The sequence below is a fragment of the Mobula birostris genome, chromosome 6, assembly GCF_030028105.1.
Source record: "Mobula birostris isolate sMobBir1 chromosome 6, sMobBir1.hap1, whole genome shotgun sequence".
In the NCBI taxonomy this organism is placed as follows: domain Eukaryota; kingdom Metazoa; phylum Chordata; class Chondrichthyes; order Myliobatiformes; family Myliobatidae; genus Mobula; species Mobula birostris.
In genome coordinates, this window is record NC_092375.1 from 109,357,116 (window position 1) to 109,370,412 (window position 13,297).

The 13,297-nt window shown below is 44.9% G+C and overlaps 1 protein-coding gene across 1 annotated transcript in view; it reads right to left on the reverse strand.

Moving 5' to 3' along the window:
• wnt6b (wingless-type MMTV integration site family, member 6b) overlaps positions 1-13,297 on the reverse strand; it is a 136,934-nt gene that overhangs the window by 72,637 nt on the left and 51,000 nt on the right. Inside the window, exon 2 of the mRNA XM_072262368.1 lies at positions 8,554-8,774. Within this exon, the coding sequence (XP_072118469.1) occupies positions 8,554-8,774 (221 nt within the window). The remainder of the gene's footprint in view (positions 1-8,553; positions 8,775-13,297) is intronic.

Genomic DNA, 13,297 nt, shown 5'->3' on the forward strand with positions numbered 1-13,297 from the left:
TCTGGCCCTGTGGCTCAGAAGGGTAGGGAAAGGAAGAGGATGGCAGCAGTGATAAGGGACTCTATAGTTAGGGGGCAGACAGGCGACTCTGTGGACACAGGAAAGAAATGCGGATGGTAGTTTGCCTTGCAGGTGCCAGGGTCCAGGATGATTCTGATTGCATTCACAATATCTTGAAGTGGGAAGGAGAACAGCCAGAGGCCTTGGTACATATTGGTACCAACGACATAGGTAGGAAAAGGGAGGAGGTCCTGAAAACAAACTTCAGGGAGTTAGGAAGGAACTGAGAAGCAGGACCTCAAAGGTAGTAATCTCGGGATTATTGACTGTGCCACGTGACAGTGAGTATAGGAATAGAGTGAGGTGGAGGATAAATGCGTGGCTGAGGGATTGGAGCAGGGAACAGGGATTCAGATTTCTGGATCATTGGAACCTCTTTTGGGGCAGGCATGACCTGTACAAATGGATGGGTTGCACTTGAATCTGAGAGGGACCAATATCCTGGTAGGGACGTTTGCTAAGGCTATTAGGGAGAGTTTAAACTAGAATTGCTGGGGGGTGGGAACCGAACTGAAGAGATGGAGGAAGGGGCCATTTGTTCACAAATAGAGAAAGTTTGGAGACTGTGCGAGAGGGAGGATAGGAAGTTGATAGAGAAGGGGTGTGCTCAGTCCAATGGTTTGAGATGTGTCTGTTTTAATAAACATCATGAAAAAAGCAGATGAGCTTAGAGCATGGATCAGTACTTGCAGTTATGATGTTGTGGCCATTACAGAGACCTGGATGGCTCAGGGTCAGAAATGGTTACTTCAAGTGAGAGGCTATAGATGTTTCAGAAAGGACAGGGAGGGAGGCAAAAGAGGTGGGGTGTGGCACTGTTGATCAGAGATAGTGTTGTGGCTGTAGAAAAGGAGGAAGTCATGGAGGGATTGTCTACTGAGTCTCTGTGGGTGGAAGTTAGAAACAGGAAGGGGTCAATAACTCTACTGGGTGTTTTTTATAGACCACCCAATAATAACAGGGACATCATGGAGCGGATAGGGAGACAGATTCTGGAAAGGTGTAATAATAACAGGGTTGTCAAGGTGGGAGATTTTAATTTCCCAAATATCAATTGGCATGCCCCTAGAGCGAGGGGTTTAGATGGGGTGGAGTTTGTTAGATGTGTTCAAGAAGGTTTCTTGACACAATATGTAGAGAAGCCTACAAGAGGAGAGGCTGTACTTGATCTGGTATTGGGAAATGCACCTGGTCAGGTGTCAGGTCTCTCAGTGGGAGAACATTTTGGAGATAGTGATCACAATTATATCTCCTTTACCATAGTATTGGAGAGGGATAGGAACAGACAAGTTAGAAAAATGTTTAATTGGAGTAAGAGGAAATATGAAGCTATCAGGCAGGAACTTCAAAGAATAAATTGGGAACAGATGTTCTCCGGAAAATGTACGGCAGAAATGTGGCAAATGTTCAGGGGATGTTTGCGTGGCGTTCTGCACAGGTACGTTCCAATGAGACAGGTAAAGGATGGTAGGGTACAGGAACCATGGTGTACAAAGGCTGTTGAAAATCCAGTCAAGAAGAAAAGAAAAGTTTAGGAAAGGTTCAAAAAGCTAGGTAATGATAGAGATCTAGAAGATTATAAGGCGAGCAGGAAGGAGTTTAGGAATGAGATTAGGAGAGCCAGAAGGAGCCATAAGAAGACTTGGTGAGCAGGATTAAGGAAACCCCCAAGGCATTCTACAAGTATGTGAAGAGCAAGAGGATAAGACGTGAGAGAATAGGACCAATCAAATGTGACAATGGAAAAGTGTGTATGGAACCGGAGGAAATAGCAGAGGTACTTAATGAGTACTTTGCTGCAGTATTCACTACGGAAAAGGATCTTGGTGACTGTAGAGGTGACATAGTGGATTGAAAAGCTTGAGCATATAGATATTAAGGAAGAGGATGTGCTGGAGCTTTTGGAAAGCATCAAGTTGGATAAGTCTCTGGGACTGTATAAGATGTACCCCAGGCTACTGTGGGTGGTGAGGGAGGAGATTGCTGAGCCTCTGGCCATCTTTGTATCATCAATGAGGACAGAAGAGGTTCTGGAGGATTGGAAGGTTAGAGGTGTTGTTCCCTTATTCAGGAAAAGGAGTAGAGATAGCCCAGGAAATTATAGACCAGTGAGTCTTACTTCAGTGGTTGATAGGTTGATGGAGAAGATCCTGAGAGGCAGGATTTATGAGCATTTGGAGAGGCATAATATGATTAGGAATAGTCAGCATGGCTTTGTCAAAGGCAGGTCATGCCTTATGAGCCTGATTGAATTTTTTTGAGGATGTGACTGAACACATTGATGAGGGTAGAGCAGTAGATGTAGTGTATATGGATTTTAGCAAGGCATTTGACAAGGTACCCCATGCAAGGCTTATTGAGAAAGTTAGGAGGCATGGGATCCAAGGGAACTTTGCTTTGTGGATCCAGAAATGGTTTGCCCACAGAAGGCAAAGTGTAATTGTAGACGGGTCATATTCTGCATGAAGGTCAGTCACCAGTGATGTGCCCCAGGGATCTGTTCTGGGACCCCTTCTCTTCATGATTTTTATAAATGACCTGGATGAGGAAGTGGAGGGATGGGTTTGTAAATTTGCTGATGACACAAAGGTTGGGGGTGTTGTGGATAGTGTGGAGGGCTGTCAGAGTTTACAGTGGGACATTGATAGGATGCAAAACTGGGCTGAGAAGTGGCAGATGGAATTCAACCCAGATAAGTGTGAGGTGGTTCATTTTGGTAGGTCAAATATAATGGCAGAATATAGAATTAATGGTAAGACTCTTGGCAGTGTGGAAGATCAGAGGGATCTTGGGGTCCGAGTCCATAGGACACTCAAAGCCGCTACGCAGGTTGACTCTGTGGTTAAGAAAGCATATGGTACATTGACCTTCATCAATTGTGGGATTGAGGTCAAGAGCCGAGAGATAATGCTGCAGCTGTATAGGACCCCGGTCAGATTCCACTTGGAGTACTGTGCTCAGTTCTGATCACCTCACTACAGGAAGGATGTGGAAACCATAGAAAGGGTGCAGAGGAGATTTACAAGGATGTTGCCTGGAGTGGGAAGCATGCCTTATGAGAATAGTTTGAGTGAACTCGGCCTTTTGTTCTTGGAGCAGTGGAGGATGAGAGGTGACCTGATGGAGGTGTGTAAGATGATGAGATGCGTTGATCATGTGGATAATCAGAGGCTTTCTCCCAGGGCTGAAATAGCTAACATGAGAGGGCACAGTTTTAAGGTGCGTGGAAGCAAGTATAGAGGAAATGTCAGGGGTAAGTTTTTTACGCAGAGAGTGGTGAGTGCATGGAATGGGCTGCCGGCAACGGTGGTGGAGGCGGATATGATAGGACCTTTTAAGATGCTCCTGAATAGGTACATGGAGCCTAGGAAAATAGAAGATTATGGGTAATCCTAGGTAATTCCTAAGTAAGGACATGTTTGGCACAGTATTGTGGGCCGAAGGGCCTGTATTGTGCTCTAGGTTTTCTATGTTTCTATGTTTCTAACACATCAACCTCTGCTTTAAATCCACCCAATGAACTGACCTCCACAGCCGTTGCTGGATTCGAATTCCACAGATTCGCTACCCTCTGGCTAAAGAAATTTCTCCTCATCGTCGTTCTAAATGGGCGTCCCTCAATTCTGAGGCTGTGTCCTCTGGTCCTAGACTCTCCCATGACTGGAAACATCCTAAGAGGTTTATATCATGAAGAGTCTTTTCTCCCCAAGGCAAAAAAAGCCAGAGACCTCTTCCCATGGTGGAAATGGCTAATATGAGGAAGCTTAACTTTAAGGTGTTTGAAGGAAAGCACAGGCGATGTATTGGAGATAAGTTCATAACACAGACAGTTGAGCACCCTTCCAGTGGTGGTGATAGAGGCAGATACATTAGGGGCACTTAAGAAAGATAGGCACATGGATGATAGAAAAATGTGAGAAGGGAGTGTTAGGTTGATGTTAGAATACGTTAAAATGTCAGCACAAAACCTTGAGGACGAAAGGGCCCGTACTGTGCTGTAATATTCTGTGTTCTATGAGAGGAATAGAACAAGTGAACGGTCACAGCATTTAGCCCAGGGTAAAACTAAAGGCATACGTGCATAGTGAGATGGGAAAGACTTCAAAGGAAACTGCAGGGCAACTTTTCCCACACGCAAGGTGGTAGGTGTATGGAATGAGCAGCCAGAGGAAGTGCTTAGACAGATTTTAAAGATTGGCTTTATTTGTTAAATGCACATTGAAACATAAACACTTACAGTCTTTTGTGTCGATAACGTGCTGGGGACGACCTGTAAGAATTGCCACACATCCAGCACCAATATACCTCTAGCACGCACACAATTTACTAAGCAATACATCTTTGGAATGTGGGAGGAAACCGGAGCACCTGGAGGAAGCCCATGCGGTGACGGGGAGAACGTACAAACTCCTTAGAGACAATGGCAGGAATTGAACCCCAATCTTACAGCTGGTACTGTCGAGTGTTACACTGGCCGCTACGCTACCACACTGCTTCATTTACAATATTTAAAAGATATCTTGGGCAATTACATAGGTTAGGTTGGAAAGGTCTGGGGGGATGTGGGCCAAACACAGGCAAATGGGACTAGCTCATTTAGGTAAATTGGACAGCAGGGCAAGCTGGACTGAAAGGTCTGCGCCTTTATGGGTTGCCATTCCAAAGCTTCATTCCTTTCAGGTTGAGAAGGCAGAAACCAGTCAGGGATTCTGTTTCTTTAGTATTGGGCTATGCTCCTAAAGAACACAGTTAGATAAATAAGATCTCTCTTTGTGGCTTTAATTTTTTGTATATTTACATGTCTAATTCTAAACCACACAGCCAGGATCCAGAAAGCACTCGTCAACGCCTCCATTTTACAGGAGACAACATTTTAAACAGCTCTCTGAAAGGAAGTATCATCAACTTTGAAAGGTTTAAGCAAAGCTGAGAATAGTGTTCCTATTCTATACTCAGCTTGCAACTGATGTCCTCAAGAACTCCCTGCTTCTCTTCATGAAAAACACTGCTCACTGCAGAATTGGCGTTTATTATTTAAGCACAGCTTGTGGAGTCACTGCCTCACAGCACCAGAGACTCAGGTACAAATCCCGATCTCAGCAGGTTCTTTTGGTGGTAGCCTTCCCACCATTGAGGACATCTTCCGAGGGCACTGCCCCCAAAAGGCAACATCCACCAGGAAGGATCCTCACCATCTAGGACATGGCCTCTTCTCATTACTACCATCAGGGACAAGGTACAGGAGCCTGGAGACCCACTTTCAACTTCTTACAACAGCTTCTTCCCCTCCACCACCAGATTTCAAAATGGTCCATGAACTCATGAACACTGCGCCACTATTTTGCTGTCTTTTAGCACTTTTTAACATATTCTTATTGCATTTTATAATAATGTTAGATATTAAACTGCACTGCTGCAGGAAAACAACAAGCTTCATGACGTATGTCAGTTATAATAAACCTGATCCTGAGTTTCAGTGTTCCATGTGACTGTGTGGCTTTCTTCTAGGTGCTCCAGTTACCTTCCACATCTCAAAGCTGTGAGTGTTGGAAGAAGTCTTTGGGGTTCCCCGGTGTGTGGCTGAGTGGTGGAATCTGGTGGTAGAAGTCCTGAGTCAAAGTCAAGGTAAAATTATTACCAACCTGTCTATATGTTACCATATATAACCATGAGATTTATTTTCTTGTAAGAAAATAAACAAATACAACAGAGTTATCAAAGAACTGTGCACGAACAAAGACTGACAAACAACCAATGTGCAAAAGAAGACAAATTGTAGAAGTAAAAAAGTAAATAATACTGAGAACATAAGCTGTAGAGTCGTTGAAAGTGAGTCGGTAGGTTGTGGTTCAGAGTTGAGGTGAGTACAGTTATCCACACTGGTTCAGGAGCTGATGGTTGAAGTGTAATCACTGTTCCTGAACCTACTCTATCTGATGGTAGCAAAGGTGTATGTGACAATAATAAACCAACTCCAAATAAACCATGTCATTTCCTCGTGGCAGTCACCTCTTAGACACGTGTAAGTCGCATAAAACCCCTACCTCTCCCCAAAACAATGTTTACACGTATGCAGGGGACCCAGTGACAAACACTGTGCTAATTGCAAAACAACACATAACTCCAGCATGCAAACTCACTGACAAAATCAACGATACAATAAAAATTAACTGAAACACTCTTTGGAGTTCTAGGAGGAAATTGCAACACTAAGGAGAGTGTGTTCTCCTTTTGGGCCATCTTACTTTCTGCATATATTTCTTAATGTAATTTGAAGTATATTTTATATACTGACGGGGAGAAGGTGCTGGAGGCAGACTGGGAGTGAACAGAGGCACGGCAGGTGCGCTGGCTTAGGGTCAGGCGTCTCCCATCCCTGCTGCTCTCCGGAGTTCACTCTGTGCAAGACAAGCTGACTTGCATTCGCCTGCCGAGCCTGTGCAAGGAACTGAGGAACTGCTACGAAGTCGTTCTGGCAAGAACGTGGCTCCAGGACAACATCCCATACACCATCGATTTTCAGCCCATGCACCTCAGGGACTTGAGCTCATATTATTTTTGTGGCTGCATGTGCTATCGTAAGTATATACACTGTGAGCTGTTTGTGATTGTAAAAACTCTGCTTTGCACCTTGGACTTGGAGGAATGCTGTTTCAATGTGTATGATTTAATGACAATTAAACTTGAACTTGCTGCCGTAAAACAACAAATTTCACGACAAATTTTCAATGATGCTGCTGGGCGTATAACCTGAGTTACAGTATAGGGAGAGATTAAATAGGTTAGTCACTGGAGTGTAGGAGATTGCAGGGGGGATTTGATGGAGATATATAAAATTATGAGGGATATAGATAGTGTAAATGCGAACAGACTTTTTCCACTGAGGTTGGGTGAGACGAACTAGTGGTGATGGGTTAAGTATGAAAGGTTAAATGTTTAAGAAGAACATGAGGGGAACTTCTGCACTCAGAAAGTGGTGAGGGTGTGAGCTGAGCTGCCAGTGGATGCGGTTCTGTTTCAACATTTGAGAGAAGTTTGGGTAAGTCCATGGATGGGAGGGGTAAGAGGGCTATGGTCTGGGTGCAGGTCGATGGGAGTAGGCAGAATAATAGTTCAGCATGGACTAGATAGGCCAAAGGGCCTGTTTCTGTCCTGTGGTGTTCTATCAATGTCAATGATAATAAGCCTGACTGCGATTCTGATGCTGATTATGATCGGTAGAGATGCTTAGCTCACTGGGATCGGCTGGAAGCTGATGAAACATGAAGACTCCAGACAGACCCAGCCCTCCCCCACCATACTCCATCTGATATTCTTCACACTCAGTCCACCCATCCCCTCCTGGATCCTTTCTCAACACTCCCCCTCTTCTCCTTCTACAGGCTATCTCCCTTCTCCGATCACAGTCCTAATGCAGGGTCTGGACTTGAAATATCAACAAATCCTTTCTCCTTTAGAATGCTTTTCTTTTGCTCCCAAGGCATTGATCTGTGGCTTGGTCTATATAAGGGGCCTGAACCTGCATGTTTCCCATCAAAAGGCATTGTTAGTATCAACACATATTTTAATTCAAGCATACCAATTTCCATTTTTAAGCCCTTTGTTCAAAAGTATAATGTAGATTAGATATACAAACGTTCATGCTGTGATTACCAATGGTGGCACTACACCGCTTGAGTCTCCTTCCAAGCCTAGTCTCCCAGCAACTCCAAGTATCTCCCAAATTACCATAAGACAGAGTTAGACCATTCGGCCCATTGAGTCTGTTCCGCTCCCTCTCAACCCCATTCTCCTGCCTTCTCCCTGTAACCTTTGACGTCCTTACTGATCTAGAACCTAACAGCCTCTGCTTTAAATACGCCTATGGACTTGGCCTCCGCAGCCACTGTGGCAATGAATTCCACTGATTCACCAGCCTCTGGCTAAAGAAATTCCTCCTCATCTCTGTCTAAAGGGACGTCCTTGAATTCTGAGGCTGTGCCCTGTGGTACGAGACTCCCCCATTATAGGAAACATCCTCTCCACTTCTAATCTACCTAGACCTTTCAACATTCAATAGGTTTCAATGAGATCCCCTCATTCTTCTAAACTCCAGTGAGTCCAGGCCCAGAGCCATCAAGTGCTGAGAGGGAATACCTACGCAGGGATATGGGTTTGGATGGGGAGGTGTAAAGTTGGTCCCAATTGGGAAATCTTGGTTCCTGCTGATGAGGTGGGTAGGGGAGTTTGACATGAAAGGGTTAAATTTCACACCTGTCATCACAAGATTTCAGGTTGATGTTGTACAGAACTAACAGCTCAAGGTGTTGCACTGACACGCAAAGCCAAACCAATAGCCCTTCAGCAGAATAGTTGATGGGATTAGATGAATTTTCAAGGATTAATGCACAATGATGGATGAACCCCTTCCCCTTTGACCCCCTCATCCCTACCCCAAACCCCACCCCTTCAGCTGCCTAGGAGCTTTGATACCTGATCCCGTTCAGTTCATACCTTGCTGGAGGATTTTTCCAAAGTATTTATTGTGGATCGTGCAATTCCACCTCCGGCTCCGGAACTGGTACTGGCACTCCCTCACGCCCAGCCTGGCACCCTTTGCCACCTCGTTCACGATCTCGGGCTCTGTCTGGCACAGCTCGGCCTGCTTGCCGGCCAAACGCTTGGTCTTGCGGCAGATACTGTTGGGGTCCATCACCAGGGGGCTTCCCACTGCCCTGCACAAGATCAACACAAGGAAATCAGTGGGGCAGAGGAGGAAGGCCTAACGCAGCAGAGTGTCCTGGCGTCACTGACAATGAGTTACTGCCTTTGGCCAGATCATCTCAATCAACATTGACATGTGAGACTCAAAAGTTTGCAAGGGTGAATCAAGAATTTGGCTTCAACCTGACAGGGTGAGCCATCAGTCTCAGGTAAAGAAGAGTTTCAGTAAGGTGGCAGTAGAGATGTTTTAATTTGCAGAGGTGACCGTAACTAGAATCCAACAGGGGGAAACAGCCTTATGCAGAGAGGAGGGAAATTTAGGAGAGGGGGTGAGAAAAATAACTGCTGTTAAGAGGAGCAACACACACAAAATACTGGAGGACTCAGCAGGCCAGGCAGCATCTATGGAAATGAGTAAACAGTCGATGTTGCCGGCTGAGTCCCTTCACCCAGCTAGTCCCAATTCCTTGCTCTGCCCTCCATGTAACTTTCCAATGCTTCTTAAATTATTCATCTGCTGACAGGTGGATTCATGTACTCAGCTGTCTCTGAGTGAAAGAGTGGCCCCTCAGGCCCCCTCACATAGACTTGAGGGTACTGGGTGTCAGGGAGGGGTTAAAGAGCTTGTTGTGTCCATTCTGGGGCAGTACACTCAACTTTGGGTTACTCCAGACACCCAGCTCTCACCTATGGCTCCAAGTAGCTATTTGCATGCAACAGCAGCCATACGCTGATTCAACAGCGGGCTAAACCAGGTGAGGGAGTAGCTGGTGGCTCTCATACCCCGGTAGGATGGGGATATGCCTGCCCTAGATGTGAAGTCAGCCCTGGTGATCTGGACAGATGAGATCAACAGTGAGATCTAATGGCCAAGAGGTGGTTCCATAACGCGTTATGGAGAGCGAAGGGCATGACGAGGCATGGAAGAAGTCACGGTCACCCACTGCACCCAAGGATGACCCCAGTTTGTGACGCCACTGGACTTGGACTTCCGAGGTCAAGAGAGTGGAACTGCCCCAGTGCAATAGCTTTTCTGCTTTAAAAACTCTCCCGCTGAGATCTCCTATCATTGCCGAATATGGTGCACAACCAACAACTCTCTCTGGATTTGGACGGCCCAATCCTGGGAAAAGACTAGTACTGCCTGTATCTCATTGAAGCCCATTGAATATTGAATGGCCTAGACAGAGTGAACATGGAGAGGATGTTTCCTATCGTGGAGAAGTCCAGGAACAGAGGGCACAGCCTAAGAATACAAGATTATCCTTTTAGAACAGAGATGAGGAATTTCTTTAGCCAGAGACAATAGACAATAGACAATAGGTGCAGGAGTATGCCATTTGGCCCTTCGAGCCAGCTCCGCCATTCACTGTGATCATGGCTAATCATCCACTATCAGTATCCAGTTCCTGCCTTATCCCCATAACCTTTGATTCCTCTATCTTTAAGAGCTCTATCCATCCCTTTCTTGAAAGCATCCAGAGACTTGGCCTCCACAGCCTTCTGGGGCAAAGCATTCCATATATCCACCACTCTCTGGGTGAAAAAGTTTTTCCTCAACTCCGTTCTAAATGGCCTACCCCTTATTCTTAAACTGTGGCCTCTGGTTCTGGACTCACCCATCAGCGGGAACATGCTTCCTGCCTCCAGCGTGTCAAATCCCTTAATAATCTTATATGTTTCAATAAGATCCCCTCTCAGCCTTCTAAATTCCAGAGTATACAAGCCCAGTCACTCCAATCTTTCGACATATGACAGTCCCGCCATCCCGGGAATTAACCTTGTGAACCTACGCTGCATTCCCTCAATAGCAAGAATGTTCTTCCTCAAATTTGGAGACCAAAACTGCACACAGTACTCCAGATGTGGTCTCAGCAGGGCCCTGTACAGCTGCAGAAGGACCTCTTTGCTCTTATACTCAATTCCCCTTGTTATGAAGGCCAGCATGCCATTAGCTTTCTTCACTGCCTACTGTACTTGCATGCTTGCTTTCAGTGACTGATATACAAGAATACCTAAATCTCGTTGTACTTCCCCTTTTCCTAACTTGACTCCATTTAGATAATAATCTGCCTTCCTGTTCTTACCACCAAAGTGGATAACCTCACATTTATCCACATTAAACTGCATCTGCCATGCATCTGCCCACTCAACCAGCCTATCCAAGTCACCCTGTATTCTCATAACATCCTCCTCACATTTCACACTGCCACCCAGCTTTGTGTCATCGGCAAATTTGCTAATGTTACTTTTAATTCCCTCATCTAAATCATTAATATATATTGTAAACAGCTGTGGTCCCAGCACTGAACCCTGCTGTACCCCACTGGTCACTGCCAGCCATTCCAAAAGGGACCCGTTAATCGCTACCCTTTGTTTTCTGTCAGCCAGCCAATTTTCAATCCATGTCAATACTCTGCCCCCAATACCACGTGCCCTAATTTTGCCCACTAATCTCCTATGTGGGACTTTATCAAAGGCTTTCTGAAAGTCCAGGTACATTACATCCACTGGCTCTCCCTTGTCCATTTTCATAGTTACATCCTCAAAAAATTCCAGAAGATTAGTCAAGCATGATTTCCCCTTCGTAAATCCATGCCGACTTGGACCGATCCTTTTACTGCTATCCAGATGTGTCGTAATTTTATCTTTTATAATTGACTCCAGCATCGTTCCCACCACTGACGTCAGGCTAACTGGTCTATAATTCCCTGTTTTCTCTCTTCCTCCCTTCTTGAAGAGAGGGACAACATTAGCCACCCTCCAATCCACAGGAACTGATCCTGTATCTATAGAACATTGGAAAATGATTACCAATGCATCTACGATTTCTAAAGCCACCTCCTTAAGTACCCTGGGATGCAGACCAACAGGTCCCGGGGACTTATCAGCCTTCAGACCCAACAGCCTATCCAACACCATTTCCTGCCTAATATAAATACAGAGGGTAGTGAATCTGTGGAATTCATTGCTACAGATGGCTGTGGTGGCCATTCTCTGAGTATAGTTAAAGCAGAGGTCGATAGGTTCTTGATCAGTGAGGGTGTCAAAGGTTATGGAGAGAAAGCAGGAGAATGGGATTGAGATGGATAATAAATCAACCATGATGGAATGGTGGGTCAAATGGAGTAATTGTGCTCCTATGTCTAGTGGTCTTATTCTCCATATACATTATGTACAGTATTAGAAACCTGCTGTGGTGTGTTGGTCAGAGTGCGACACGCAACAAAAAGCAACAAAACTTAACAATTATAAAGAATAAAGAGTTTTATCTGAATTAAGCAGTTAATAAAGCATTACGTTAAGGGATGGATATGGAATAAATATGCATAATAAATACCAGCATGTATTTACAAGGCAACCAGCATTATGTGGTTTAACACGGTTTATCAATGTCTCTCTGAATTTCAGACATTTCTAATGAAGTCGCCTCTCATTCTCAAACGTTCCGAGGAATGACGACCTAGTCTGGCCTATCTTTACCTATTACTCAGGCCCATTAGTCCTGGAAACATCCTTGTAAGTATTTTCTGCAATCTTTCCAGGTTTAGCCATGTCTTTCTTATAGCAGGGTGATCTGCTCTGTGTACAGTATTCCAAGTTCTGTCCCATCAATATATACTGTATACAGCTGTAACATAATGTCCCAACGCCTACGCTCAACGCCTTGACTGACGAGGAATAACATGTTAATGCTAGTTCTGCTGCAGAGGTTTTAAACTAGAGTTGTAGGGCGATGGGAGCCAGTGCCAGGGCAGATAGTGGAGTGGCTCTGGGGAAGGAAGGTGTTAAGAATCCATACAAAGACAAGAACCAAAAGGTTGAGCAAGGTGGGACCATGGTTTATCCATGCCTCTCTTAATTTTAAACTTTTCTGTAAGGTTGCCTGGCCCACCTTTGCTGATAACACAACCCCTCTACCCTTGTAATTCATTTCTGCCTGCTTTCCAGATTAACCACGTCCTTCCTTTAACACTATAAAGATATACAATTATAAGAACATAGAACAGAGAGCGAATGGAAGAGGAGGAATAAAAGAATGGGATTCGGTGACTGGGTCAAATAGCAAGTCGTGGGACACTGTTAGTGGAACACGAGTATCAGAATGATGCTTTTCACACTCAGTGGCCACTTTATTAGATATACCTGTACACCTGTTCGTTAATGCAAAATATCAATTAGCCAAACATGTGGCAGCAACTCAGTGCATAAAAGCATGCAGACATGGTCAAGAAGTTCAGTTGTTGATCAGACTAAACTTCAGAATGGGGAAGAAATGTGATCTAAGTGACTGAATGTGGAATGATTGTTGGTGCTAAATAGGGAGGCTTGAGTATCTCCGAAACTGCTGATCTCCTGGGTTTTCACACACAGCAGTGTCTAGAGTTTACAGAAAAAGGTGCAGAGAAAAACAATGAGCAGCAGTTCCAGAGGTGAAGACAGTTTGTTAATGAGAGAGGTCAGAGGATAATAACTAGACTGGTTCAAGCTGAAGGAAGGCAATAGTAACTAATAACCGCGTATTACAAAAGGG